The sequence below is a fragment of the Heterocephalus glaber genome, unplaced genomic scaffold, assembly GCF_053883595.1.
Source record: "Heterocephalus glaber isolate CG9 unplaced genomic scaffold, H.glaber_assembly_v1.0 deba00001550, whole genome shotgun sequence".
Classification (NCBI taxonomy): Eukaryota; Metazoa; Chordata; class Mammalia; order Rodentia; family Bathyergidae; genus Heterocephalus; species Heterocephalus glaber.
The window spans coordinates 3,258,045-3,285,438 of record NW_028258343.1 but is presented as its reverse complement, the minus strand read 5'-3'; the positions used below and the strand labels follow the sequence as shown (position 1 = coordinate 3,285,438).

Sequence of the window (27,394 nt, the reverse complement as noted above, 5' to 3'; positions counted from 1 at the left end):
CACAAGGATGCCTCTTGTTTACTTGATAAACATTTATCAGACATATAGTATTGCCTAAGAGGCATCCAGGAGTGCAGGTGAGAGCAGAAGGGACCAAACTCAGGATTTCTGCTGTGCAGCAGGAAGGGTGGGCACTGTGTAGGGCTGGGCCAGTGGTTTTTAGAGCAGGTCTCCCAGGCAAGGTGGTAACTGCTGTCAAGGTCAGGTTGGGAGTTAAGCCCCATGGATGTACATGGGAGAGCATTTTGGGGCGAGGACCCAGCAGGGGTACAGTGGGCACATGAGGGGGGCAGCCGAGGGGCCGGTGGGGTTGGTGGGTGCAGGAAACAGGTGAAGGCAGAAGACATTGGAGGGATTTGACTTTGATCCATGTATTGTATCTTAGGAAGATTTGAGCAGAAAAGTGAGGTCTGATTTAGATTTTTAAAATATCTTCTCAGTTGTTGGCAGAGATGTCTTTCTAAAATGCAGATCTAATCATGTTACTCCACTGCTTAAAACTTCACAAATCCCCATTGGCTATAAAGTAATATCTGAATTTCCTTCCATGCCATGGCCTGCAGGCCCTTGTGATTTATTTAGCCTTGTGGGTCCTCTCCAGTCCGTCTTCCCATTCCCTCCGGCGTTGTTTTCACCCATGCTTTGGGGAGCTGCTAGTTTTGGATCCCTGAAACTGCCATGTTTTTTCACAGAATGCTCTTCTCACCCTTTTCCATCTGGCAAATTTCTGCTTATTCTTCAGTAGTCAGCTGAGGTGTCATCTCTGCTTTCATTCTTTTCTGACCAATAGACTTGTTTCTTTTCTGTGGTCCTGGTTCCATATAGGATTCCTCTGGCAGTATTCCTTATTCCTTGTTATGTTTCTTTCTTACCTCTCTTCAACTCTAAATCGTACGGTATTTGAGCCAGATACCACTATCTTACCTGTGTTTGTCAGCATTGTTACTACAGTGAAATCCCCCAGACAACAAACATATAAGAAGAAAAGGTTTACTCTCCCCATGATGCCCTTCAGTGCTAGGAATTGAACCCTGGGCCACACACATACTAGGCAAGCACTCGACCTCTGAGTTACACCCCTAGCCCAAGTGATTACATCTCAAACCAGACCAGTGGGGGGGGGGGGGTCTCATAATCCCTCCCAAGGGCACAGCCTTAATGACCTAAGGGCCTCCCATAAGGCTCCACCTCGTAAAGGTCCGCAGCACCTCACCACACCACCACCCTGGGGACCAAGCCTATTTTATACAGGGACCTTTGGAGGACCCGTAATCAAACCACAGTACAACTTTTGTGTCTTCAGGTCCTAGCACAGTTGACCACACACTGGCTGTGGAATGAATGATGAGCTTTACATCAATCATTTCTAGGTCCTACTGCCCAGAGATCCTGCAGCCTTTGTACAACACTTTAATTATGCTTCCCGTGAAACTTTACCGGCTAAGTTTCTAGCACTTTAGGATTAGGAGAAATTAATAGTTGTTTAGCAAATAGCAATGAACCTTCCTGCTATTCAAGTTTTTGATAGATGGACATCATCATGCTATGTTGTAATAAATTGACTATTTGATATCAGAAGTGTTTCAGATATGTTTAAGATTCATCATATATTATATACACTATATGGTATGTCTGTGTGCATGTGTGTGTGTGTGTGTTTTCTTTGGTGTTTGACCAAGGTAAGTACGATGAGTATATTTTACAGATTAAAGAAGCTATTCATTTTTTTCCATATAGACCCTAAAACATGACCTTGCAGAAGATGACTGCCTCTACAGTCTATGCCAATTAAGAATTCCAGTGCCCTCACTGAATTCTGAGTACTGTGTTTCAGCAGAAGGATTCTCAAAGGATTGGGAAATTACAACTGAAAGGTCAGAAGAAGATTGTATTACCATTCGTAGTAGCAGCATAAAAGGTAAGTTCTTGCCATTTTTTTCTTTTCTAAATACAGAGAAGAGTAACTAAAAGAGGATAATGTATAAAGAGTCAAATTTACTTGCAAAAAATCTCTCTTAAAAACATTCAGTAGCTCCACTCCTCACAGAGGCAGTTTCTCAGCTAATAAAATGTACAGAGTAACCAATTTGGAAAGCCATTTGATGACCCAAGGAAAAAATATAATAAATATATAAAATTATGGGTATAAATATCTGCATTCAAAAGTTTATCATAGATAATTTGTAAAATATAAAAAACCAGAAGATGACAAAATTATGTGTAGTCCTGTCATTCCCCCACAGTATACCATTATTCACAGTTGTTTTCTTTTCATCCTATTTTTCTCTTTAGTTTTTTTATATGAAAAACTTTATTAAAGAAAATCCCTATGACGAAAACAGTTTTCCTCCATTGCCATTAGCTATGTTACTCGTCATAACAGAGTATTTGTAGTAAAATGGCCCTCTTTTATATAAAAATGTGCTAGATAAGGCCAGTGCATAATGTACCAATTATACAAGTTAAACCAATATCATTTAGATGAACTAGTAACTGATAATAGCATCAGTGTGTGATAGATTTGCTTTAGCTTCAACTGCAAATTGATACCAGAAGATCTGGTTACTAATTCTATCAATGTTTACTTTCTTTATTTACTAGAGTGTTTTAAAAATTAAGAGAAAAAACTGATTTCTGAGTGTATGATAATTAAAATTCACTATGTGCCAAAATTAATATTACTACTTTTAAATTTTTTTTCCCATAAGTTTATTGGTACATTTTAGGTACACGTTATGATCAGATTCATCATTGGAAATTTGTATAAGTACATGATATATATCTTAGTTCTTGTTTTTTTCCCTTCCACCCCTCCACTCTTCCCTATTTGCACAAGCCTTTTTTCTCATTAGTTTTTTTATGTATCCATTGTATTGTGTAGTGTATATAATTTTGTGTACTAGAGAGTTTTTTTCTTCACATACTCCCTAGAGTTTGTTTTGTGTTGTTGTTTTGATAATAATCATTCGAACTGGGGTGAGATGTCGTCTCATTATGGGTTTTTTGTTTTAGTTTTGAGACAAGGTCTCACTCTGTGGTTCAGGCTGTCCTTGGGCTCTTGATCCTCCAGCCTCAGCCTCCTGAGTGCTGGGATTGCAGTCATAGCACCACCCCAATCCACCTCTCATTGTACTTTTGATTTATCTCCCTAATGGCTAATGATATTGAGTGTTTTGGCAAATGCTTCTTGGTTATTTAGATACCTTCTTTTGGGAAGTATCTGTTCAGATTATTTGCCCGTATTTTAACTATATTACTTTTTTTTGGTTTTGAGTTTCTTATGTATCATGGCAAGTAATCCGTCATCAGATGAATAGTTGGCAGGTATTTTCTTCTATCCTTATTTTTGATCTATTCTGGGTTTTTTTTTTTTATGTCTTTGTGGTCCAATTTTGGTAGGTCTGATGTGTCCAGAAATGTATTTCTTCTAGCTTTTCCAGTTTGCTAGCATAGAGTTTTTCATAATAATCCCCATTGATCTTTTGTATTTTTGTTGAAAAAGGAATATCTCCTTTTTCACCTCCCAATTTTATTTACAGATACTTTTTTCTTTTCTTTTTTTTTCCAGTACTAGGGATTGAACTCAGGACCTTGTGCTTGTGAGGCAGGCGTGGCACCGAGCTAAATCCCCTGCCCTACAGATATTTTTTTGAAAAATGGAAATCAAGCTGAAGTGTTAGACCTAAAATTTAATGCCAGTAACTTCAAGCTATAAGTTTCAAGAAGGAGACTTAGAATAATGTAGTAGATTTTGTGCCAATTTACATTGTGCTGTTTGAAAAATAAAATGCAACTTAATGTAAAAAACTTGAAATACTGTAATGCACATGCTCTGGACCTATTTTCTTAAAAAGCCTAAATTGTAGCCAGGTAGTATGCACCTGTGATCCCACTGTGGGAGGCTGAGGTAGAAGGGTTGGAAGTTCAAGCCAAGCTTGGGCAGCTTATCAACTTAATGAGACCCTTTATCAAAATAAAAAATGAAGAAAAGGACTGCAGGTGTAGTTCACTGTGAAGGCTCTGGGTTCAGTCCCCACTACATACTGCCAAAAAAACCCCAAACCAAAACACAACAAAAAAGCCTGAATTATAAAATGATATTACAGCCACATGGTGGCAGCACTATGCCTTTGAGCGGCAGCCCCTCCTGTGGGTGTCAGGGCCTTACGCACTGCACTTTAGCAATCCAGGGATTAGCGTGCACTCTGTTGTTATGTTGTCTTTTACTATGTAATGGCTTGATTTCTTCATATCCGGTAACGAGCATGGTGTAAGCGTAAAGTACTGACTTCCACAGTTACTTTTCCAAAGGATTAACTTTGGAAGAGAAACTAGAGAAAATTAAATATCACAAACAGGAACACACATTGCCACAACATGGAGAGTACTGTTAATGGTTTTTTTTAGAAGACAGCATTATGAAAAACTGCTAAAGATTGTGTTATGAAACTAAAAGGCACAGTAGAGTAAATGCACAATGGCAATAAGAGATATGTGGTCTTCCCTACTTTTTATGTTCTTCATACCTGGCTTGCTGTCCTGAGGACTTTATTCCTGTATGTTTGTGGGCTTCTGTGTACTTTATAAGTATTTGCACTCTTGAAATAACTATAACAGAAGATTATGAGAAATAGAGCTAAGTTATTTTAAGTTACACACATTGCCAAAGTTTATTTCTCAAGAGAGATATTTTGTAATTCTTTCCCCTTCTTAACTGAGAGAAAGGCATAACCCTAGAAACACACTGTGTTTGAGGCTGTCAGCTTAAACTGTGGAAGAGCTATTTGGCCTCCTGATCTTATGGCAGTATAGTCCCAGGGAGTTTTAGAATCACAGAATTGGGGAGAATCATATTGCACTCTAGGGTAGATACCTATTTCTATTCAGGTTGCCCATTCTTTAAAACAGTGATCATACTTATTAAGTAATGTATGTCTATTAAATAATAGTGTTAAGACTTTTTGCTACATGATAGCAGTACTACATCTTAATTCTAATTTATGATTTTTCTCTTTGTTTTAGATTATATTTGGATTCTGATTATTGTTGCCTTACTACTCTTTCTAGTATTTATCCTAGTATTTGCATATTGTTATTTTAAGAAGAACCCATGCAAGAAGAAAAATATAATGTTACCCAAATCTTTGGTAATGTATTTAAATATTTCGCTTTAGTTATTAATGCTCAAATGTTAACTCTACCTTTTCGACAGTTTCCTCGATTTGTTTGTAAAGTGGGATGATGTTCGCCATCATTCAGTAGAATGATGAGATGTGCTAAGCATCATCGTGTTATATAGAAGCACTGATTACTCAGTCTATCACACATTCAGAACCAGAAGTGTTTTTGTGGTGTACCAAGTGTTTTTTTATACTCAGGATAGAAACACAAGTCTGGTGAGGAGCTTAGAGTGTGATGGGAAGGGAAGATATGTATGTGATGGGTAGGTAGTCAGTAGAGGCTTGTGCACAGCCAGTGATGGCTCTGTCCAGCCCATGGGCTGGGGTCAGCTGAGGCTGTCCCAGAGCCAGCGATGTCTGGGCAGTCCTGAGGGACAGTGGTTTATCCATACTATGGGATAGAATGTACAGAGGCCAAGAGTCTAGAAAGCCTGGTTTTTGAAGATCTGCAAACATGGAAATGCTTTATTATGGTTGGAGTATAGAAGGGAAGATGGCCAAAAGTGAGACACAAGCTTGACATTTGATCGCTAACATTCCACAGCCTTTGAAATGATGAAAAGAACATTTTCAGGTGATATAATGATAACTATTTGAATCAAATATGACAAGAATAACACCCGTGATATTCAAAATAGTTGTAATATCAACTATAAGTAGACCGTTCATATATGAATTATAATAGGCATCCTTGCTAGTCGTTAGGCACAAAGCCACCTTGCAATAGGCCATTTTGCACTCACTAGAGAAGGAACAGTGAACCCGACTGTCCAGCCGTGCCAGTATCAGTGTGAGTGGCGTGCGCTGGTGGAAAGCAGTAGAGCCTTGGAGCAAAGCTAAGTGTGTGTGAGAAGAACAGCGAGGTGTGCCATTACTGTGCCGTGTCCTCTGATACAGTCGTTCTGCTCTTTTATTCTAAGAAAATCATTTCATAAATAAAAAAGATGTGTGAAATATTCAGCACATTCTGTAGCTGAATAAAAATCAGAAACACCAGCATCTATTAAAAAAAAATTGCTATCAATAAGTAATATAGTATAATGACGGAGGCAAATAATGAAACCACTCAATAAGCTAAGCAGCTGTGCTCCCATTACAAATGTAAAGTGTACCGAGGGGGACAGTGTGTACTGTGTTATTAATTTGTAATCTTACAATAGTATTACTATTATGAAAAAGAACAGAAAAAGCCACCGTGATTCAGTTACCTTACCGCAAGTGTGTCAGTGTTCTGTTACCTGTAGACCTTTGTTGGTTTGAAAAGTGGTATTTAAGCTTAGTAATTCACTGTCTTCATTCATTTTCTCTCTTTTTAGCTCTCAGTGGTAAAAAGCGCCACTTCAGAGACAAAACCTGAATCGAAATACGTGACATTCATCACATCGTATCAGCCGATTGCCCCAGAAAACCAGGCGTTGGTCTCTGGAGAGGAGGTGTCCGCAGGGACAGTGCTGGGCGCCAGCACTGAAGGTGGCCGGGGCGGAGAGGAGCACAGCGGAGAGCTGTCCACCCAGACAGAGGCGCTGATGCCGGATGCAAGCGGCTCTGACTGGGCGCTGACAGAGAATTCTTTGCATTCGAATAGTAACCAGTCGGAACCCTGCAGTGTAGTCGTAAGCTCCTATCACTCCCGAAATGGTTCCGACAGCGGCCTCGTGGGTTCAGACAGCTTCGTATCCGACTCTGAAATCCCTCCAAGCAATAAAACCCAAGTAAAGACAGAAGGCCAAGAGCCTGTCATCGTTCTGCAGAGGAGCGCCCCCACCTCCTTTGGTTACGATAAGCCACACGTGCTGGTGGATGTGCTTGTGGGGGACGGTGGTGGCAAAGAGACTTTGGTTGGTTATAGACTTACAACAGATTCCCGAGAATTTTCTTAAGACTGAGATGCAGCATCTTCACAAGGTCTGATTTTCCTCCTTCGATTTTGTGATGAGATCCTGAGCTCAGACATGGTGTCTTAGTTGACATTAACCAAATGGAGTGACATGGGTGGACAGATGCGGAAAGAGCCTGTTGATACTGTCATGTTCTGTCTGAAAACTACAGAGACTCTTTAAAAACAACCTAAACCCGCTGTGGCTTCTGGGCCTTTTAATCCGGGGGGTTAGCTGTAATCATGAATACTCTCCAGTTAGCGCTGCTTCTTCCTGTGATAACGAGATACTTCATTCTCATCGCTCCAAGAGACTAATGGGTTTTTTTGTTTTTTTGTTTTTTGCCTTTCTGCACCTCAGTATATTTCTTTTTGTAAGTGTATATGTATGTATGTTTTTTATTTTTGTTTTGTTAAACATCTGTATTTTGAGACAGGGCCTTCCTGTATTTCCCAGGCTGGCCTTGAACTCCTGGTCTTCCTGCCTCCGCCTCCTCAGTGGCTGGGATTACAGGCATGTGGCACTACACCTGCTGTATATATTTTTAGTGCCTCATTTTGGAAGAAACTGAAAGCTGTTCAAAATTAAATTTAAAACCTAAGTGTATACTAATAGATACAGTATATAAGTAGAAACATATACAGATTTTTTTATGGACTATTATACTTAGTTATTTTGAAATAAAGTACTTTAAAAACTTACTTTGATATTCATGTATTCCAGCACTTTAAATGGTCTTTTAATAGGTAACCAGAATACTTTTATCATTTGTTGCTATGCATTAATGCTGTAGGATTACTTTCTAATTATATCTAAACTTTTAAACAATCTTGAAAATAATCTCTTTAAAAATAGTCCTTTATCGCTACCCTTCAGTATTTAGCATCCAGTGCACAAAACCCTGTTCCAAGCAGATTAGGAAGAGAAGCAAATTTGACTGCAGGGCTGGGGACTAAAATATCTTAGAAGGGCAGGGCCATCCTTGAGTGTGTGGTCCAGAAAGAGCGCTTGGAATCACAAAAGGGATAGAAATACTAAGACTCACATGAGTTAATGGGGCAACACACGGTTAAATACAATTTATGTGAGGAAATTAGCAAATGAATCAGGAAAATATTTCTCCATGGTTATAATAAATGCAGTTAAAATGAGATGGTATTTATTCTGGGGGGAGGTGGTAGTTGTAAAATCTCGCAGTTTCAGTAGAATTGTATATTCTTACATGGAGACACTTGTCTTGTGAGTGGCTTTTCAAACTGCTGTACCAGTACATGCCGCATGTGTACTGTATAAAAGTACATATCCTTCGGTAAACTTTAATTGTTCTTGAGGAAAAATTAGTTTACACATAAATTCTTAGGTAGGCATAGTTGTGCACGCCTGTAATCCCAGCCATTTGAGAGGCTGAGGCATGAGGTTCGCAAATTTGAGTCCCACTGGGCAATACAGTGAGACCCTGTCTCAATGTAAAAAATTTAAAAAATCTGAGACTCTATCTCGATGCAAAGGCCCTGGGTTCGATCTCCAGTGCTGCCACCCCACAAAAAAAACTTAAGTGAAAACACATTAGAATGGGAGAAAAGCAAAAATATGAAAATAATTGAAATAGCAAAAGATAAGGTAATAATTACTGACCTCTGAAAAGATTATACCAATATGTACTCCCTCCAAATGTGGAGGAAGGATGATTTTTTATGCACTACCTAATTCTGACCCAGAGGCCAAGTCAGCTGTGAGCTGCTGGCCCAGACTGGCCCTTGGGTAGGAGCTCCACTGACACCTGGGTTGGGATGATGGAGGGACCTGGGGCAGGACAAGGGAGGAACCCTCTGCATTGATTGTTAAGAGGAAACCCATTTGAATGGGTTCAACTCCAAAGTACAGAGATCCTGAAATCAAATGAACTTGCATCCTCTGATTTGTGTGAGCATTTTGAGGGGGATAAAAAAATCACACAGGGGTCGAGAAACAGGTAGGGATCCCTTTGCCAGTAGATAAAGCTCGGAGAAGTGTTTTTAAGGGATTTGAACTCACCTTTCCTCAAAGCCCATGTTTTTCCCACTATGGTTTGTTCTCTCTTTAACTTTCTGTATTAAAAAGAAAAACAGTATTATCTTAGAACAATACAAATATATGTCATGCTTTATTTAACTTTGGCAACATGGAAGCCACATCCAGAAATGACCCCAGGTGCATCTGGAAATGGAATCTAATAAGTTATTTATGATGAGTATGTAATGCTGCACTAAAGTTTTTTAACCACTCTTTTAAAAGGCAAATAGTATTTTCCTTGCTCAGAGGTTCATGAAAATTTTCAATTTTTGTTTAGAAACTGTACATCTTGTTGGATTGATATTTTTTTGGTTTTAGTTTTTCTGTTTTTTGTTTTCCATTATCTTTATCCTTGAATAATCAATTAACTAGCAAATCAAATACTAAATGCTAATCCATCTCTGTCTTCAATTCCCAGAAATCAAAGCAATAAGATGGGATTTCCAAATTGAGCATGGTTGTATAAATCAGCCTTTTATGCTTCTCTGGAAATCATGAAAAGCAACAATGAGAATTAAAAATTAAATAGTTCTGCTTGGAATTCTCTACTTAAAAACCATTGAGTCAGAAAAATCCAAATTGTAGAATTGATAGAGAAAAAATAGTGAAAATGCTATATTTCAGAGCCAATGGGATACATTTCAGAGTAAATTCCTGGCGTAAATACTTACATTGGAATAAAACACATGAAGTAAACACCTGATATAAGTTTTTGTTTAAATTGGAAGGAATCTTAGAAGGTAAAGAGGTAAGAATGATGCATAAATTTTTAAAATTAGAATCTATGAATAATTACAAAACCTGTAAAGATAACTCCTAAAAATAAAACAATAAAACATGGAGAAAATATCATTACTTAAAATAGGAAGCTAAAAGGGAAACGACAGAAATGAGAAACTGAATAAATAATAAAGGACCAGTTTCTCAATTCTATGCAAATAAATGTAAATGCATGACTGAAATGGATGGAGAAAGTACAATTTGCAGAAAGTGAATCTAGATGAGACAGAATACTCTATAAAAAAGCTAATTAGCATAGAAGAGTTAGATCAAGAAAACTGCCAAAGAAATTCTGCCATGCACCTACAAAAGCACTCAAATGATTTCCCAGGGAAATCTCCCTGACCCTTAAGAAACAGGTAATTCCGGATCACACGGATTAATTTGTCCAGCTGAAGAGTTGACTGCAGTGCCACACAACTGCAGAGGCCAGTGTTGCCCATGATGTTGCTTTTTGGTGTCTGCGAGAACCTGGTACCTGGGCCAGAGAATCTCAGCCCCTTCCCTCAAACTCCTACCCCAATCATAAAAAGTGGAGAAGCATTCTGTTCTTTGTGTCAATCCTGTGCATGCATGACAGCTGATGACAGCACATTCCTTTCCACTGATGCACTAGATACTCAGCGTGTCCTGCGTGTCCAGCTCCTCCCTACAGGGGGTTAAAAGCAAGGGATAAATATATGCAAGGTGCCTGATCTGTGGCTTATATTCTAGTGAAAGCCACAGACAGTGGAAGTAAAATTAAACATAGCCTATCAAATGATGGTAAATGTTACAGAGACAATAAAGCAGGAAAGGCAGCCAGCTGGTGGGAAGTAGTGCTGCTATTTAGTCTGGCTACGAGGGATCCACCAATAAGGTAAATTTGAATTGACATGAAGGACGTGAGGAAGGAAGCTGGGCATCTCGGGGAGAGCATTCAAGCAGAAGAACCATGCTGGTGGGGTACAGGCATGGCATATTCAAGAAATGTCCAAAAGGCCACCCAGGCTAGAGTGATACAGGTTAGGAGACGTAAGCGGGTCAGATATACAGGGCCAGTGAGAGACTGTAAAAATTTTGACTTTCATTCTGAATGAAATGGGAAGACATGAGATGGTTCTGAGAAAATGATCAATTTCACATTTAAAAGGAACGTTCTACCTGTTGGGAGGGCCAGTGGCAGAGGCAGGGAGACCAGTCAGGAGACTGTGGCCACAACCCAGGAGAGAGATCACAGTAGCTAAGGCCCAAGTGGTTGCAATGGAGGAAGTGGCAACTGGTCAGACTCTGGTTCTTCTCTGAAGATTTCCCTAGGGTCACAATACACATGATTAGGCTTGTGCGTGGGCCTCGTGATTGATGATATTCAGTAGAGTTTTCAGGGTCAGTGAAGGACCTAGGTCAGGAATAAAGTCCATACTCTCTTTCATTGAAAAAAAAATATGAGCAAAGATAAAAAAAAAATCTTAGTTAACTTAGTAAAGCTCTAAGTCTTGCAAATGGACATTTCTAAATACAAGTCAAATATCCCTTTTCTGAAGTGCTTGGGGAACAGAAGTGCTTCAGATTTTGGAATATTAGCATGTACATAATGAGATATCTTTGGGCTAGGACCGAGTCTAAACATGAAATCCATTATGTTTCACATATACCTTACACACATGGCCTAAAGTTGTAATTTTATTACAGTATTTTTAGTGCACCTGCATCCTGATTGTGACCCGTCACATGATGTTGGGTGTGGGAATTTCTACTTGTGGTATCATGTCTGTGCTAAAAAAAAGTTTCAGATTGTGGAACATTTTGTATTTCACATTTTTGGATCATGAATACTCCATCTAATAGTGTTCATGGCCCACACATTTATCAAAATTAAAAGTAGAAAAGTTATTATGCTTGTTATTATGTTTGAATAACAAAGTTCCTTCTTTTCTGAATTCAAGTCCACAAAACTATTTTGAATTGCAAACCAATTATTTCCCAAATTCAGAACTGCTGAAAGGTCATGGGCCTCCTTTAGGAGAGTAAAGAGGGCCTTGCAAATAAGGGACAAATGGTGTCCCAGTTGTTGGGACTACAGGTACATGGTTTTCTGTAGGTCTGGTGTTCAAGTTATATTCAAGATGAAATGTGTAGAGATGCCCGGTGGCTCTCTAAATCATAGAAGGAGAGAAAGGGTCTAAGGAAGATAAAAGAAACACAGTAAGTCTGACCCCATTGGAGGAAGACCATCAAAGACACCCTGAACACCAGTTTTTAAACGCTTTTCTGAAGGAGAACAAGGAATATGTGACCTTTAGACTGAAGAAAATGAAGCCAGCTCCATGAAAGCTGGCTCTGCCGTCTTGTTCATTCCTGCCTCCCTGGTGCCTAGAATAGTGTCTGGTATCCAGCAGATTCTCCATAAGCTTCTCTTGGAGTGAGTGAATAATTAGATCTCTACTTAGTGAATGATTAGAAAGACAAGTCTTCTTTGACATCATTCTATCCCCTTCCAAAGTGAATATCACAAGTGAAGAACAGCACAATACATAGTGATTTTCTAATACTCCTCAGGCCTGAGGTGAACCATCTCTGATTTCACCCCTCACTTTGGGTGTTTTCTCCAGAGCCTCAGTAAGGTTCTCTTATTCTGTGTTTCAGTTTTTCATCCATGATATCAGGATAATAATACCAACCTCCCAGGCTTGTTGGGAGGATGAACTAAACCGATGCATGAAAAGAACTCAGTACAGTGCTCCATAATCATGACATCTCCTTATGGCTCCCAAAATGTCACTAAAATTACAAAAAGGGGTTTTATTAAGATCACATCTTGTAGGGGCCAGGGATATACCTCAGTGGTTCAGGCACTTGCCTCGCAAGCACAAGGTCCCAAGTTCGATCCCTGGTACCAAAAAAAAGAAAAAGAAAAAGATCACACCTTGTAAATAAACCTTTAAAAGATTTTCTTTGTTATGAAAAGTCATATACAAAAGTAAAAAATATTGTGGACCTCCATGTACATAATTCTTGGTTTTAATAATTATCGGGTTGTAACCATTCCTTAGCTCCTGGATATTTTGAAACAAAGGGTAGACATTATACAGTTTCATCTGTAATACTCCAATGTGTATCTGTAAAAGAATAGAAAGAATAACCAAATAGCAGAAAGAGGACTGTATACCCAACCTGGATGAATTCATGGTCTGCTGGAAGCCACAAAGACAAAGGATGAAAAGTATCAACTGTCCAAGGCCAGGACTGGGCCAAGTTCTATCCAGACCCAACACAATGGAGGCATCCACTGTCACAGTCCTCCTGTGGGGTGGGGCTGAGGGAGGGCAGGGAGAAGGCAGCTATTCTAAGCCAGCATTTAATACCAGCAGTAAGGCAGAGTACAGGTCCCCCATTAGCTATAATTTTCTTCCACGCCAAATGACATTTCATTGGAAAGAGTTCTGTACAAATATAAATATCTCTGCTTTGAAATGAGTAGGAAAATAGACTCTAATCTTACCTTTTCATCTACTTTGCGGTATCACTGGCAATGTTGACTTTTACACATGTTATGATAGTACACAATTAGAGAACATTGAATACTGACAGGACTGGTTTGGCTTCTAAAATTTAACATAGCAAGAGAGCTCTCATCTTTGGGAGAACTCAGTTCTTACAGATTCTGTACTCTTCCTCCTTTCTCCTCATTTCCTCTTATTCTACAAAGTCCGTAACTCAGCAGAAACTCCCATTTCATGTTTTGCTGCTCTACATATAACACCTTGAGTTAAATTATTTTCCTGTTCTTTTTAACTGGAATTGAAAACAGTTTGACTGCTTTAAAATAGGATCCATTGCTGTCAGTGATGTTGAACATCGATGTTCCAAACCCAGGTTATAGCACACACATGCACATTTAAAAAGCAGGATCAATGCTCTGTCTAAAAACCATCAGTGAGTTAAGGGTGATGCTAGGAAGACTGGAAGACAGGATGCACCAAGGAGGTGAAAAGGGGAGCTAAGACTTGCTGCGTACTTCTTCTTTGAAAGCCCAAATTACCTTATAAGCAATAACAGCTTCCCTTGGAGAGATATGAGTCTGGATGCAGAGGTCAGATGCAGTGTGGAGGTGCTGGAAAACCTGGTATTATCTTCACAAACCTTCTGTACACCTTTCACTTCAGAAAGTATGCAAGTGTCCTGGAATAACTCTGGAATTCATTATGTGGTAAGGGTAGTCTTGGTCATGGTCTCCAAAGGAAGTCCTGACAGGCTCTGTTCCAAGATCACTTGGTCAGAGGTGAGGCCTTCCGGGAGTGGCACCAGCTCCACACAAGGCCTCGAGGTTCCAGCATTGCTTTCTACAGATGCTGAGTCCTGCAGTGGGGTGGTGACCTTGAGAGAACGGCTTCCCTTTGCTCCCTTCTTCCCGAAGAAGGCCGTCCTTCCCCCCATCTGTGAGGACTCCTGCCCCGAAGCACTGCTCACCCTGTCTGTTAGTGAATCTCCCGCAGCTCCAGTCCTGCCTAATCTTTATGGTGGAGGATGGAGGAGCAGGTGGCTTTGCAACCACCTTCTGAAACTCTTTGTCTCCCATAAGAAGGGGAAGAAAGAGATGACTAAAAGTCACAACCCTGCCTTTGCTCATTATTGCCTCCATCCTTGCCTTCTAGAAGGATCAAGAAGCTACAATGCTTAGCTTATGGTGGTGCAGCAAATACTTGCTAAATGTGAATGAATGAATGAATGAATGCTGCTCAGCAGCCATCACTATTCCTCACTAAGGGGCCGATTCTACTAAGAACGTGACAAGGCTAATTGCACAAGAATAAAATAACACCAAGGTGTATTTCCTCTTTTGACCTTAAGATTCTCTCTCATTAACAACAAAAAAATTGTTTTATGACTTTATTGTGCTTCAGTGTATAATTTTAGTGCCTCTAAAACCATGTGGAAAAGAACATTGTAAAACAATATGATGAATCATGGGCAAAGAACAGATGACCTACTTTGATCAGATTTAAAGGAGATATGAAAAAGATCTAACATAGCCCAAAATGATTGTCCTTCACACCCACATTTTAATGTTGGCATTGGGGATGTAGCTCAGGGACACCACACCTGCCTGGCAAGTGCAAGGTCCTGAGTTTGATCCCCAGTACAAAAAACAAAACAAACAAACAACCCCCCCCCCACATTTTAATGCATGGTTTGTTTTTTTAGGCTCAATTATCTTTTAGAGAGAGGGATTAGTTGAGTGGGGCCCGAGTCCATGACAGAGAGGGGAAAACCAAAGACTGAGGCAGGAAGTGCCGCCATGGAGGGAAGAAGGGGTGAGAGAGTCTGAGGCACACCAGGGAGGTTCAGTGGGGGCCACCCAAGAAGGGGCAAGAAAGAGTAGATGAGAAGCTCCATCCTTTTTTTAAACAATGGCCAGTGTCCCTGGCACTGTAGCTACCAAGCACAGTACTCAAAATCAGCCTGGTACTGGTGTCCCTCATGTAAGGCCAAGTGAGTTGTTTTGTCACTGTTCTGGGTTCAAGGAGGTCCCCCCAAAGAGGAGACAGGGAACCTCAACTCACTGGGGAAGAGGGTCTTAACTCACTGTCACGGAAAAGCATCTCAGCATCTCATCAGTGAAAGACACAGAGAGTTTATTAGGAAGAAAGAGAAAACGCACTCAGAAAAAGTACAGGCTTTTGAGAAAGGAGGTCCACTATGGTTTTGTGTTAGGGGTGTTTATGTGGTCTTGGGGTATCTAGACCTGGGATGCTTATTTCTTTGAGCTCTTTATCATTTACCTGGTGTCTGTTTCCTTAATGTCAGGTTACTCACTAGTGGGCTAAAGCAAAAACTGGCTTTATCAACTAAAGGTTAAAATGCAAACCATTGGGGCATGTTTGATGTTTGGAGACATGGTACCCAATTCACAGCACCATTTCATTGAGAGTGGCAGTTTTGGGAGTTTATGGGAGTGTAGTATCGGTAAAAAAATACAAGCCAAATTTATAGACATTTCATCTCTAAGATTCAGGGCTTTAGAAGTGAGAAGACAGAAAGAAAAACAGGTCTGAGGTGAAAAGGGCAATGTAATCTTGGGTAACTTTGTGACTTGACGCTGCAGTTTTGTTAAAATTGCAATTTTAAAATTACACTCTCCTTGTCTCCCTTCTACTTGTCTATTTCTCCCAGCCTGTCTCGGTTTCACTCACTCACCTTGGTGCTATTTCCATAGTGTGTGCCCTACCCTGCCCTCGGGTCTGCTAGCCCGGCTCCAAAGACAGCAAGCTTTCCATAAACACAGGACTTACAACAACTCTTTTTTTTTTCAAGTGATTCTTATACTTTTATAAAAAAGACAAAATAATGCAGCAAAATAAAATTGTAGTTGCTTCAAGGAAACATTTGCCATTAGTTAAGCAAAGAGTGGTCAGCTTGAATATTTTATTTCTTTGTTTTTCACTATGTGCCTAGTTTTATTTATGAACCATCCATTTATAAGAGGAAAGTCTTTTCAGTCCTTCAAACAGTACTAGACCACTACTGTACATCTTTTGAATGAACTTTTCTAGTGTAAAAATTTAAAATTCTGAGATAGAGAACTGCATTAATGAAAACAAAACAACTTCTACTCAGATGCTCAATCAAACCAAGCAAAACTTTGGTTCCTTTAAGCTATTCTTATTTTAACAATTCTAAATCAGTGCCAACCCATACAAAGAACAGGTCGTAACTGACAAGCAGTAGAAGAAAAATAATTTACTCAACTTACTAAGTTTCAACACCAAAAATAATTGAACTTGGCTGAAAGTTCTAAAACAGCTGAGACATCAAACCAGGAAGTTATGATTTATACTGAAATGTTAATACATCCTTAAAAGCTATTATAGCTATACTAAAATAAGACTTCTTCAAGGCTAACTTCCCCTGTAATTCAAGAATACGAGCATAACAATATTATACTTTTTATATGCACCAATACCTCTCTTTAATATATAAAGCCCTGTATGACAAATACCTCTAATAATTTTATAATTTTACAATTAAATTAGAATAAGTCTGTAATTCTTCTATACTACTTGGGTCTCAGTCATCTTAAAAACATCAATTAATTTTGAAAATACACCATTTAACCACAGGATCCTATAAATAACAAGCACATTTTGTAGTGAACTAAACACACATTCAATATGCAATCCAGTGTTCAAGTGTTCAGTACCTAACTGATAAATACCAATGCTGACCTTGCATGTTATATAGCTCCCTCCTCTGGGCCGAGCTGTCTTATTGAAAGGAGCACCAGTTGCCTGGCCAGTTGCTCTTGGGACCGTGATGCCTAAGCATTGCTTTCTAGGCTTCCTCCTCAGCCTTTTCCTGACTGGTGGAGTAGGTAAGTGCCTTGCTTCTTTTTAATGACCACAGCTTTGTCTTGGAGTCTGATCAAGAGACTGTTAGAAATGGCATTGATATTTTCTATGGGCTTTGTAGTTAAAACTACAGCTTTCTTAGGTCATTGAATGGTAAGACCAAATGGGGTCAGAGACTCTGCCCATAGGAATTATAAGCATGGGCCCCTAAGCCAGACTGTCAGAGTCTAGATTTCAACCCAGCCACTTGCTAAGTAGGAAAACTGGTGCAGTTTCTTGAACAACCTGTGCCTCAATTTCCTTGAATGGAGATTGTAGGTCACTGTGAAGATTCAGTGACTTGCTGTATATGCCAAGTGCTGAGAGCAGCGTCTGGCATAGAAGAGGGATGTACACAAGTTGTGAGAATTCGCTGCTGGTGTTTTCAGAGAACACTTCAGGAACAACAGACCTCTGAGCAAAGCCATTGGGTTCCCAAGTCAACAGATGAGTAGCTCTCAGTGGAGAAGGCGTCCATAAATTCCTGTGACCACACAGCTCGCCAGTGACTGGTGCATAAAAGTAATTCCAGCCCCCATCTTCTAGAAATCTGTGAGAACAGGCTACAGCTCTGGTCCTCTGTAACAAGGACTCTCAACAAAATGTGGCAGGATCTTACAGGCCCGTCACCATAGGCTAGAGAAACACCTTCTTTGGGGCTAATTTACAACTTTTCAGCCTCCCCATCAAAATAATGCAGTAATGAAATGACCTACCTTATCTGGTGGTGGTGGAAACTAAATTAAGTTGAAAAGAATGAGCACAGTGCCTGTCATATGTTGAATATTCATATTTGTTCAATGTTCAATGAATCCAAGCCAGAAGAGGGAGGAGGAGGGGAGAAGGAGGAGGAGAAAGGATATTCTTAGCTTCTAATAGCTCTGCCTCTTCCATTCGCTCCTCTCTCCTGAGGCTTTGCTCTTGGTTTTCTGCAGTAAGAGGCAGCTCTGGCATCAGACAGCCTTGGTTTAGAAAAACAGCTTCACCATTTGGTCCTGGGCAAGTTCCTTCACCTCTCCATAGCGTAAGGTTTCAGTCTGTAGGAGGAAGCTGCTGTCGCACCTTTCTCACAGAAGAGCTGAGCAAATCCAGTAAGTGAGTAAGATAAAAGTCCCTTGGTGCCTGGCACAGAGCGCGTTGGAGGTAGCAGCAATGGTGCTACAAAGACAAGAAATCCAAAGACAGAGAGATAAAGGGCCTGCAGACGTCTGTTTTCAGGTTAGCAAATCAGCTTTAGGAAGGTCTTCAGGAAATTGTGCCTATCATCTCCCGAGAACCTTGGAAATTTTTATGTCCTAAATGTAATTAATTGAGTAGTGATGGAGGGGGCAAAATCAACTGTGACAATAGGTTCTTCCCAACTTTACATTGCTCTTTGGTACACTAAATACAAATAAAAACAAATCCGTCGGGGTTCGATCCCCGGTACCAAAACAAAAAAACCCAAAAACAAATCCGTGACAAATAACAACGTTAACACAGTTTGATAGGTAAGGATAGATACCCGAGGAAGCAGCCCCAGTCATTAAAAATTAATTAACTGAGAGTTGCTAGATCTTCAGTCTGGAAGTATTTTCTTTCCCTCAGTTAAGTAATATTTGAGCAAACATGTAAAGAGTTAGAGAAATGGCACATGTACAGACCCAGGGGAAGAAATCCAGGGGCAGAGCAGCTCAGGAAAAGGGCAGGGGTAACTCAGAGCCCCTAAGGTCGGGTCACTGCCGGCACCGGGAAGCAAGAAAAGGAGATCACTCTGGAGGAGAGAGGTGCACGGTGACAGAAGATAAGGTCAGGGAGAAAACAGAGGTGCTTTCTGTTTGCTGCTTCTCTGGCCCAATCTTTCTTTCCTTATCAAAATCTTTGGACCCTAAAATAAAATCTTGTCGTAAGTCTCCTGGTGGCATAAGAGTCAACACAGGTGAGACTGGGGCACTGTGCCACGTGATTTGTCACATGATTTCAAATTACATGATTTGAAGCACAACCTTCCCTCTGCTGCCACGATTGCTACCCAGAACTCTGGGCCCCAGTGAGGCCTTGGACAGTGGCCACATTACTGTGGGCCAATTCATCTGAGCAATCCTGCGTGGGTCCTCGGAGCCAGAGGGCAGGCAGGTGAGGACCGCCATTCAGGAGGGGACAACAAAGACTGAACTACCTGAAGGCCAAACCGGAGAGTGATTGAAAACCAGAGAATGAAGGAACTGAGTGTTGGGCTCAGGTCCTGGGGCCAAATTAATCCCAGTCAAATTTTCCCTTGGACTAACAAAAGTCTCCTAGGGAGGAGGACAGGTGACCTTCGTGTGGGTCTTTCATCTTAATCATATATCCCGTCACTATCTGGGAAAGAACTAAGGACAATATTCTTTCAATAAGATCTATTTCCTTGGGGAGTGGGGTGGGAGGATATCACATGTGTTTTTTATAGTCTGGAACTCATCATTCTAAAACTTCACCCTGGGCTGGAGCTTAGCTCCATGGTACGGCACTTGCCTAGCATGCACAGGGCCCTGTTCCACCCTCAGCACCACAAAAAAAATAAATAAATAAAAAAGAATGAAACTTTAATGTGCATGAAAATCATCATATTGAAGAGCCAAAAATGTTTGATTTCTGGGCTCCCTTTCTACTACCTACAATTAGAGCAAGTGCTTCAAGAAATCCTGATGCTGGTATTACAGTTTAGACTGCTGCCAATAACCATGTTTCTCATCTTCATGTTCTGTGTTTTTCCTTCTCATTATTTTAGGAACTCAGCCAGCTCATGACTCTCTGAAGCCTCAGAGGGTACGATTTCAGTCTCGAAACTTCTATAATGTTTTGCTCTGGGAGCCTGGGTGGGCTCTCACCAGCAATCAGAGCATCTATTTTGTGCAGTACAAAATGTAAGTAAATTGAGCATCCTCCAAGTGACAGAAAAGACCACAGAGATGACACATTCTGGAGCATGATGAAGTCTTAATAGCTGAGATCTTTTCAGAGGAGTTTTAGATGGGGTGAGAAGAAACAGAGACAGACATAAGTGACTTGTTGTCCCAAAAAGCTGCTTGGGGACCTGAAACACTTGAGGATGCAGTCTTTAGATCAAACACTTGAGTATTAGGAAAGTACTGAGAACTTTGGCTCCCCTACAGCACCTGGCTCTTGATGAGCCCTCAGTACACATTTGTCAAAGGAATGCTGGAAGTGCCTTGTTCTACACATAGCGAGTACTATTAACAGCTGCAGTGAACTTGCAGCAGCACTGAGTGTGTAAAACGCATTTCTAATCTAACAATCATATTTTAGAATGGCATTACTGCTAATGAAATTCTTTTCAAACATTAGCAACACTGGTAAGCATGAACACACACTGGGATGTGTTGCCACACGCTCCTCTTGTGGGAGCCTCATACTTTCCCTGCAGGACCAGTGCCAATATTCAGCTCTCATTGACGCTTCCTGGTCAAGACTTGGAAATACACACTGTGGATTGGAAAATGGTGGCCTTTTCTGTATTACATTCCCTGAGTTTTTAGAGGCTCTGCCTTCCCTGACATAGTTTGAGATGTTGGCTGAGCACAAGACAGGAAGTATTACAGCTTAGTTTTCATGCATTTTTGTTAGAAATCCAGAAAATTAGAGATATGCATGAGGCAAAGTAGCAATTTTTTACTCTATGCCCCTCCAGCATGGGATAGACCTTAGTTCAGATTGCCCTAATTAATATGAGAGGGAATATCCCTAGAAGTTTCTTAGCCTTTAATTGTTCCTGCTTTTCTCTACACATTTTGCTTAGCAAATGTAAAACTCCCAGATCTTTCCAATGATGGATTCTTCATTTAAAAAATAGATTTGTGCATAGCTAGAGATCCCTCAGTAGAGAAGTAGTATCAGTACTCTTCATATGTCCCCTCAGGCAGCCTAATGGGTCCACAGTGTATCTATTTGTGGGTAAAGTAATGAGGGAATTAGAAGCTGTTTTACCATGAAGATGAAGATTAAACTTCAGGACCCCATGGAAGATTTTTAAATTTATAATTCTTTTTCTTTGAAAGGGCTCCCAAAGGCTGTATAAATTTCGGATCTCAGGATACCTGGAGTGATTGCTATCTCTATGGTATTTTCAGTTCCAAATGCAGATCTATCATTTTGAAAACTTTCACTTTGGTTATATCTGGTTCCTGTCAGTCTACAGTTAGCAGGTTGCATAGGAAGAAAACCTCAGGTATCATATTATAAGACAACCCAGTCATTACAGTTAAGTTCAGCTAACAAAGGCAAGGTCTCATCAATAATTGAAAGTCATCAAATTGTGCCCTACGTATGCTATTGGTTCTGTTTTAATCCTGATATAAAGGAACTGCTGCCATTATATAGATTACAGAGAATTGAGACCAGATGTAGTCCTCATTGCACGGGTCTAAGATTAGACTGCAAGTCCTTTAACAAAGGAGAAGCCCTGCTCCCCAGCCTCGACTTCCTGTTCTGCTCTCTACTCTCACCTTACTGATTTTGCTCTGATTTGCAACTGAAAAGGAAGTAAAATCTTAGTCTTCTCTTTAGCTGCTACACCATCCTCCAGCCTCAGCGTCAACCTGTCTGTCTCATTGCCTCATTACCTTTTGCACAACTTTATCCCCCTCTCACCCAGCCCCTGATCATAGAGCTCTCTGTGGAGCCCTCACCACAACTTCTGCTTAATTTTCAATAAAAAGATGAGTCATGTGTGTTCAGTAAGCATCACCTAGGATGACAAATGGTAGCAACTTCTCGGGATCTGACATATTGCTCAATAGGAAGCCCATGAGAAGTGCAGGAAAACCACAGAGTTGAAATGTCAGAAGCATTAAGGATGTAGAGAATGAGTATATAAAAATGGAAGTTGGTTCGTGTACCAGAAGAATCACTTTGACAAGTAGAAACAAAATAAAAAGCCTTACATTAGTGATCCAGAAAGTGCCAAGGTCGAATTTATCTTTCAGTTTGCCAGCACTTTGGTTACCGAGACAGAAAACTTCAAAATTTTCAAATATTGAAGACTGCAATAAATGGTACTGATATTACAGGGCAGATTTCAACCTGTCTAAAGAATGAACTCACTGAAAAAGCTTAAAACTCCTTTGATGGAGAAAAGAAACAGATGTTTGTATTTTTCCTTTCTTTAGGTATGGTGAGAGAGACTGGAAAAGTAAGAAGGAATGTTGGGGTACTCAGGAACTCTTTTGTGACCTTACAAACGAAACCTCAGACCTGCAGGAGCTTTACTATGGGAGGGTGCAGACGGCCTCGGCAGGGGTTTACTCTGGATGGAGCATGACACCACGCTTCATTCCCTGGTGGGAAAGTGAGTTCCATGAGGTTCTTTTCTCTTCCTCCCTTTGAGCTGCCTCACAGAGCACAGCCAAGGACCATGCCCTGGCCTTGTTGGTTTTAAAAATGTTTTGCTGAGATATAAATCACGCTTCTTATAATTTACTCATACAACATATAAAATTCAACGGTTTTAATGTGTGCACGTATACATTTAAACATCCTCCACAGTCAACTTGAGAACATTCTTATCACCTCAGAAGGAAACTCCATGCCCTGTGGCTATCACCTTCCTCTCCCCTGACTACCCCAACAAGCCCAGATCTGCTTCTTATCCCTGTTCTAGGTGGAATCATAGTATGTGGTCTTTTGGGACTGGTTTCTTCCTCTTAGCCCAATGTTTTAAAGGTTTATCCATGGTTGTAGCACATATCAATACTTCATTCTCTTACATGCTCAAATAATACTCCATTATGTGGGTTTTCTACCCATCAAGTAAGAATAGCTCAAGATTTTGGGTGAGATGAAGGGAAGCTTTGACTCAATCCTATTAAAATTGGGACAGTGTTAAGAAGAGTTTAGCATGTTTTTATATCACCATCCCCTCTAAAAAAAAGAAAAAGCCTTACGCAGTGTTCTATAAAAAGACTTTTTATTCCAGGGCCTCATAGGTAGGAGACTTAGACATGCAGTTCATAAACCAGTTGAAAATGGAGCTCCTGCCATAGAAGCAATAGTGAGGATCCCTGCTCACTCAGCCATCCCAGCACCCTCCAGCTGAGTATCCTCCTGCAACAACTCTGGAGGCTTTTTTTGAAAAGTATATAAATAACAAAAAGTGTTAAGTCGGAAGCAGAATTTGATCCTCTGTAATTTCAATATTATCTGAACCTAGACCTTCTTGGATTAAATATACATATGGATTTTTAGAATAGGACTGATATTCTAATGGAGTGGGCTACAGTCAGATTAAAGAATCACCCTGCCTCTTTATTCATTCAGCAATTATTTATAAGATACTTACTCTGTTCCAGGCATTTTATGAGGTCCTAGAGGAAATATGGCAAACACAGAAGACAACTCTTCTTTCCTTGAGCTTTCTGTTTAATAGGGAAGACAGCTATCAATAAAAGAATCACACATGCATGAAACAATACTTGTGACAGGTGGTACAAAAGAGAGTTGCACAGTGCTATGAGATCCTGGCCAAGTAGGAAGCTGGATAACGTTGTCAGGACAAGCATCCCTGTGGAAGTGACACTTGAGCTGATAGCTATAGCTAAAAGGGGTTAATTGGACAGACGGTAGAGCAGAGCATTCCAGGCAAAGACTCACTGGTAGGAGAGAGTGTGATAATCCAAGGAGCTAGAAGACAGCTGGTATGAAATACGGCATTCAAGGAGGGAGGATGAAATGAGGTGAGACTGGAAGGTAGGCTAGGATGAGAATTTTCTGTCCAGGAGTTAGGACTTCCCCTAGGAAAAAAATATAAGTAATTTCAGGAAGGTAGGCAGTTATGGGAATGGAAGCCTGAGTGCTATTCATGCTAGGCAAGAAGTCCACCACTGAGTTATACCTTAGCCCCCCAAAATGTAATTTGAATTGGGGGACCCTATGATCAGACTTACGCACTGAAAAGATCATTGTGGGTATATTTGGGGAGACAGATTGATTATAGGCATATGAGGTTACTGTAATAGTCTACAGAATACAGATTAGCTTGAGTTAGGAAAATGAAAAGGGCTATAGAAAGTTTACTATTGTAGGGATATTTCATAGGAAAAATGGCAGGACTCGGTAATAGGCTAGATATAGAGGTAAGGGAGAACGTGTCTAAGATGATCTCTAAATGTTTTTCTTGAATAATTACATAAATTAGTGAGATGCTTTTGATGGCATTTCACAGAAAAAGACCAGTTTGGTGGAAAACAAGGTAATCAAGATTGCGAGTTTAGTATTGAACGGGTTGTATTTTGAGAAGCAGAGCATGGTGGCACATGCCTGTAATCCCAGCACTCAGGAGGCTGACACAGGGGGTTGCCACAAATTTAAGACCAGCCTGGACTACTTGGTGAGTTCAAAGCCATATGGAGACCCTATCTCAAAATTAATCAATCAAAACCTAAAAGATGTGAATTTATAATCTGAAAATTACAATGAATACCAAACAATAAAACAGTGAGATAATCTATACTTAGCAATATTACAGTAAATCTGGGGACAATTTGAGTTTCATACTTAATAATGATCTGATTATTGGAAACAAAATGCATGAACCAGAATTCTCTCATTTTGTAATGATTTAGCATGATGCGTAGTGAGTCCATGTGTCATATTTCAGTTTTTGGATGGTTTGGCAAAATTTCCTATTCTTTTTACAGCGAAAATAGAGCCTCCAGTCATAAATATAACCAGAGTTAATGGATTGTTGTCGGTGGTTTTCCATACTCCAAATCCACCATATAGAGACCAAAAAGGAAAAACTATATCAATGGAAAATTACTATGACCTAGAATACCGAGTTTTTATAATTAAAAATTCACTAAAAATGGTAAGTTCAGATGAATAGATAGGTATTTTTTCATTTTGTTGAATGTTAAATAACATTTTAATCATATTGTATATCCTCTTTTCTGCTACTCTGTCTCCTCTTATTTTCCTCCCATCTTGTTTTGTTCTTCTTTACTTTCACCCTCAGTGATAAACAATGGTGGTTGGATCACCATCTAAGCTTATGTGTGCATATGTGTATGTGTCTGCTATGTATGTCGATGTGCACATGTGTGTGTTTTTCCATCACTCGACTTGCTTCCATCTGGTCTTCCCTGCATATCTAGAAATTGGCAATAACAATATTCCATCTCATTGGACTGCCATGAACATTCATTTTTTATAGGTTTTACACCATACATTTATTTATGCTTATTTATGCTTATTTAGCTTAGTAGCTTTTGAATCACAGCACTATGTGTTTCTATCAATTTTGCGATGTTAATTTGTAATTAGAAAATCCACCACCAGTGCCTTTGTCTGGGTCTGGTGGTGACCTGACTGTTCCTTTTCTGGTATCCATCTTAGACAGGTTCCTTTGGTTGTAAGGAAGAGAAACCCATTCAAATTCCTTCAAATTCAAACAAGAAGAGGGGAAAGTTTCATTAGGAGCTAACAAGCAACTCTATGGATACCCAGAAACAGGAACAAGTGCTGCCTGGCTTTATAAGGACCAGACAGGGGAGCAGGGAAATGAGTTTTCTGGGATGCTGCTCTGTCTCTCTGACTTTCCGTGTCTCTGTGGCCACACGTTGCACGTCTACGTTTATCTCTGAAAGTCTGCTCATTCTCCTCATTGCATGGTGCCAGTTCTTGAAAAACAGACACTGACCACTGGGTCAGTCGTTCCACACCGCTCAGGGCAAAGCCAGGTTGCACCTACTGGGCCCCTTACCTGTCCCTTTACTGGGTGTGGCCCAGGAGCGGGGAGGAAGATGTGTTTGGAAAGGAACCTCACCACCCATGCACTGCAGTGACCTGGCATAACTTTCTGATTTTAACAAAAATTGAGCAAATCAGTGACTTTCTAGAAACATCTGATTTTTTTTCTCTTGTGTGCAGGAACAACAAGTCTATGAAGGGCCTCACAGAGTTGTTGAAATTGAAGGTCTCATACCTCGCTCTGGTGCCTGCATAGTAGCTGAACTATACATACCCAGGTTTGACAGAGGAAGCCCAAGAAGTGCAAAGAGATGTGTGGGGGCTGCATAAACTGGAACAAAGTGCTCTGAAGGACGGAAACCAAAGTTCTCCAGGAAGGGAACGGCTTGTGTTGGAGCCTCTTATTGAAAGTCATTTTTCTATTTTCTTAAAGCAATGTTCACCATTACATTTCAGGGACTTCTTTGCTTCTCCATTCTTTCTTTTTTTTTAAGTAACATGCCTGCTGATCTTTTGTTTATTAGTATGTGTTTGCAGTACATAATGTTATCATTCCTTTTGTGGAGTTGGTACTTGTGTATAACACATCTTCATCCCTTTTTCACACCCTTCCCTTCCCCACATCCTCTATCTCTTAGTTCCCTTCCCATTTGAGAAAGGTCTTTCTCCCTACTTCCTATTATCAATCTTTTATTTTACTCTTTATATTTTGGGTTTCTCATATAAGAGAAAACATGCAATATTTAAACTTGTGTGTCTGATTTATCTCACTTAACAATATGGTCTCAAAATGCACCCAATTTCCTACAAATGACTCAAGTTTATCTTTCTTTATGGCAGAGTAGTACTCCATTGTGTGTAAGTACTCCACATTTTCTTTACCCATTTATCTGTTGATGGATAAATATGCTGCTTCGAAGATTTAACTATTATGAACTGTGCTGCTATAAACATGACTACACATCTATCACTGTACTATGATGTCATTCTTTATATTTCACTTGTAAACTAAATTTGAGCAATGCTCCTCAAAATTAGAATTTTAAGAAGAGCCAAAGAATAAAGGGCTCTGTGAGATAAAGAACTTAATTTCTGAATGTAATATCCTTAACAATAATATTCATTTTTGTAGAACAGCAAAATAAAAATTAAGAACCCAAAACTAATAGACATTTAACAAAATGTTAAAATGATTTTTAGAAAATATTGTTACATTAATATATACATACTCATGTTTATAGCAAGGGATGAAACAACATAAATGTTATGTACACATATCAACACCCCACAAAGAATGTAAGCATTGTGTACTGTAAACATATGCTAATAAAAACTGGAAAAAAATAAATAAAATACAGACAAAAAACTAATGTTACAGACTGAGAGACTAGTAAAGCAATTATTTTTCACTCTA

At 39.9% G+C, this 27,394-nt stretch overlaps 2 protein-coding genes and 1 long non-coding RNA gene across 4 annotated transcripts in view; 2 read left to right on the top strand and 1 right to left on the bottom strand.

The window, feature by feature from the left end:
• Ifngr1 (interferon gamma receptor 1) overlaps positions 1-7,758 on the top strand; it is a 22,582-nt gene extending 14,824 nt beyond the window's left edge. Inside the window, exons 5-7 of the mRNA XM_004871472.3 lie at positions 1,738-1,918; positions 5,023-5,147; positions 6,497-7,758. Of these exons, the coding sequence (XP_004871529.2) occupies positions 1,738-1,918; positions 5,023-5,147; positions 6,497-7,060 (870 nt within the window). The 3' untranslated portion in view covers positions 7,061-7,758. The remainder of the gene's footprint in view (positions 1-1,737; positions 1,919-5,022; positions 5,148-6,496) is intronic.
• LOC147824204 (uncharacterized) lies at positions 7,141-18,708 on the bottom strand. 2 transcript variants are annotated; one of them, XR_015442481.1, is made up of 2 exons: positions 11,033-18,708; positions 7,141-10,538 (listed from the first exon to the last, which is right to left on the bottom strand). It is a non-coding gene; the product is annotated as an uncharacterized LOC147824204 (long non-coding RNA). The 2 variants fall into 2 exon arrangements; XR_015442482.1 differs by having other exon boundaries at positions 7,141-9,144.
• Positions 17,142-27,394, top strand: Il22ra2 (interleukin 22 receptor subunit alpha 2). The gene is made up of 5 exons (XM_013068042.3): positions 17,142-17,240; positions 20,006-20,141; positions 22,404-22,582; positions 24,930-25,099; positions 26,161-27,394. The coding sequence occupies exons 1-5, from the start codon at positions 17,183-17,185 to the stop codon at positions 26,308-26,310; spliced, it is 693 nt and encodes a 230-aa protein (XP_012923496.3). The 5' UTR covers positions 17,142-17,182; the 3' UTR covers positions 26,311-27,394.

Bases quoted from the DNA above. Each gene is read 5' to 3' on its own strand.
- Il22ra2 (XM_013068042.3), top strand. From the start codon at position 17,183: ATGCCTAAGCATTGCTTTCTAGGCTTCCTCCTCAGCCTTTTCCTGACT. The intron at 22,583-24,929 runs GTGAGTTCCATG...TTCTTTTTACAG, and splicing joins CTTCATTCCCTGGTGGGAAA to CGAAAATAGAGCCTCCAGTC. The intron at 25,100-26,160 runs GTAAGTTCAGAT...TCTTGTGTGCAG, and splicing joins TTAAAAATTCACTAAAAATG to GAACAACAAGTCTATGAAGG.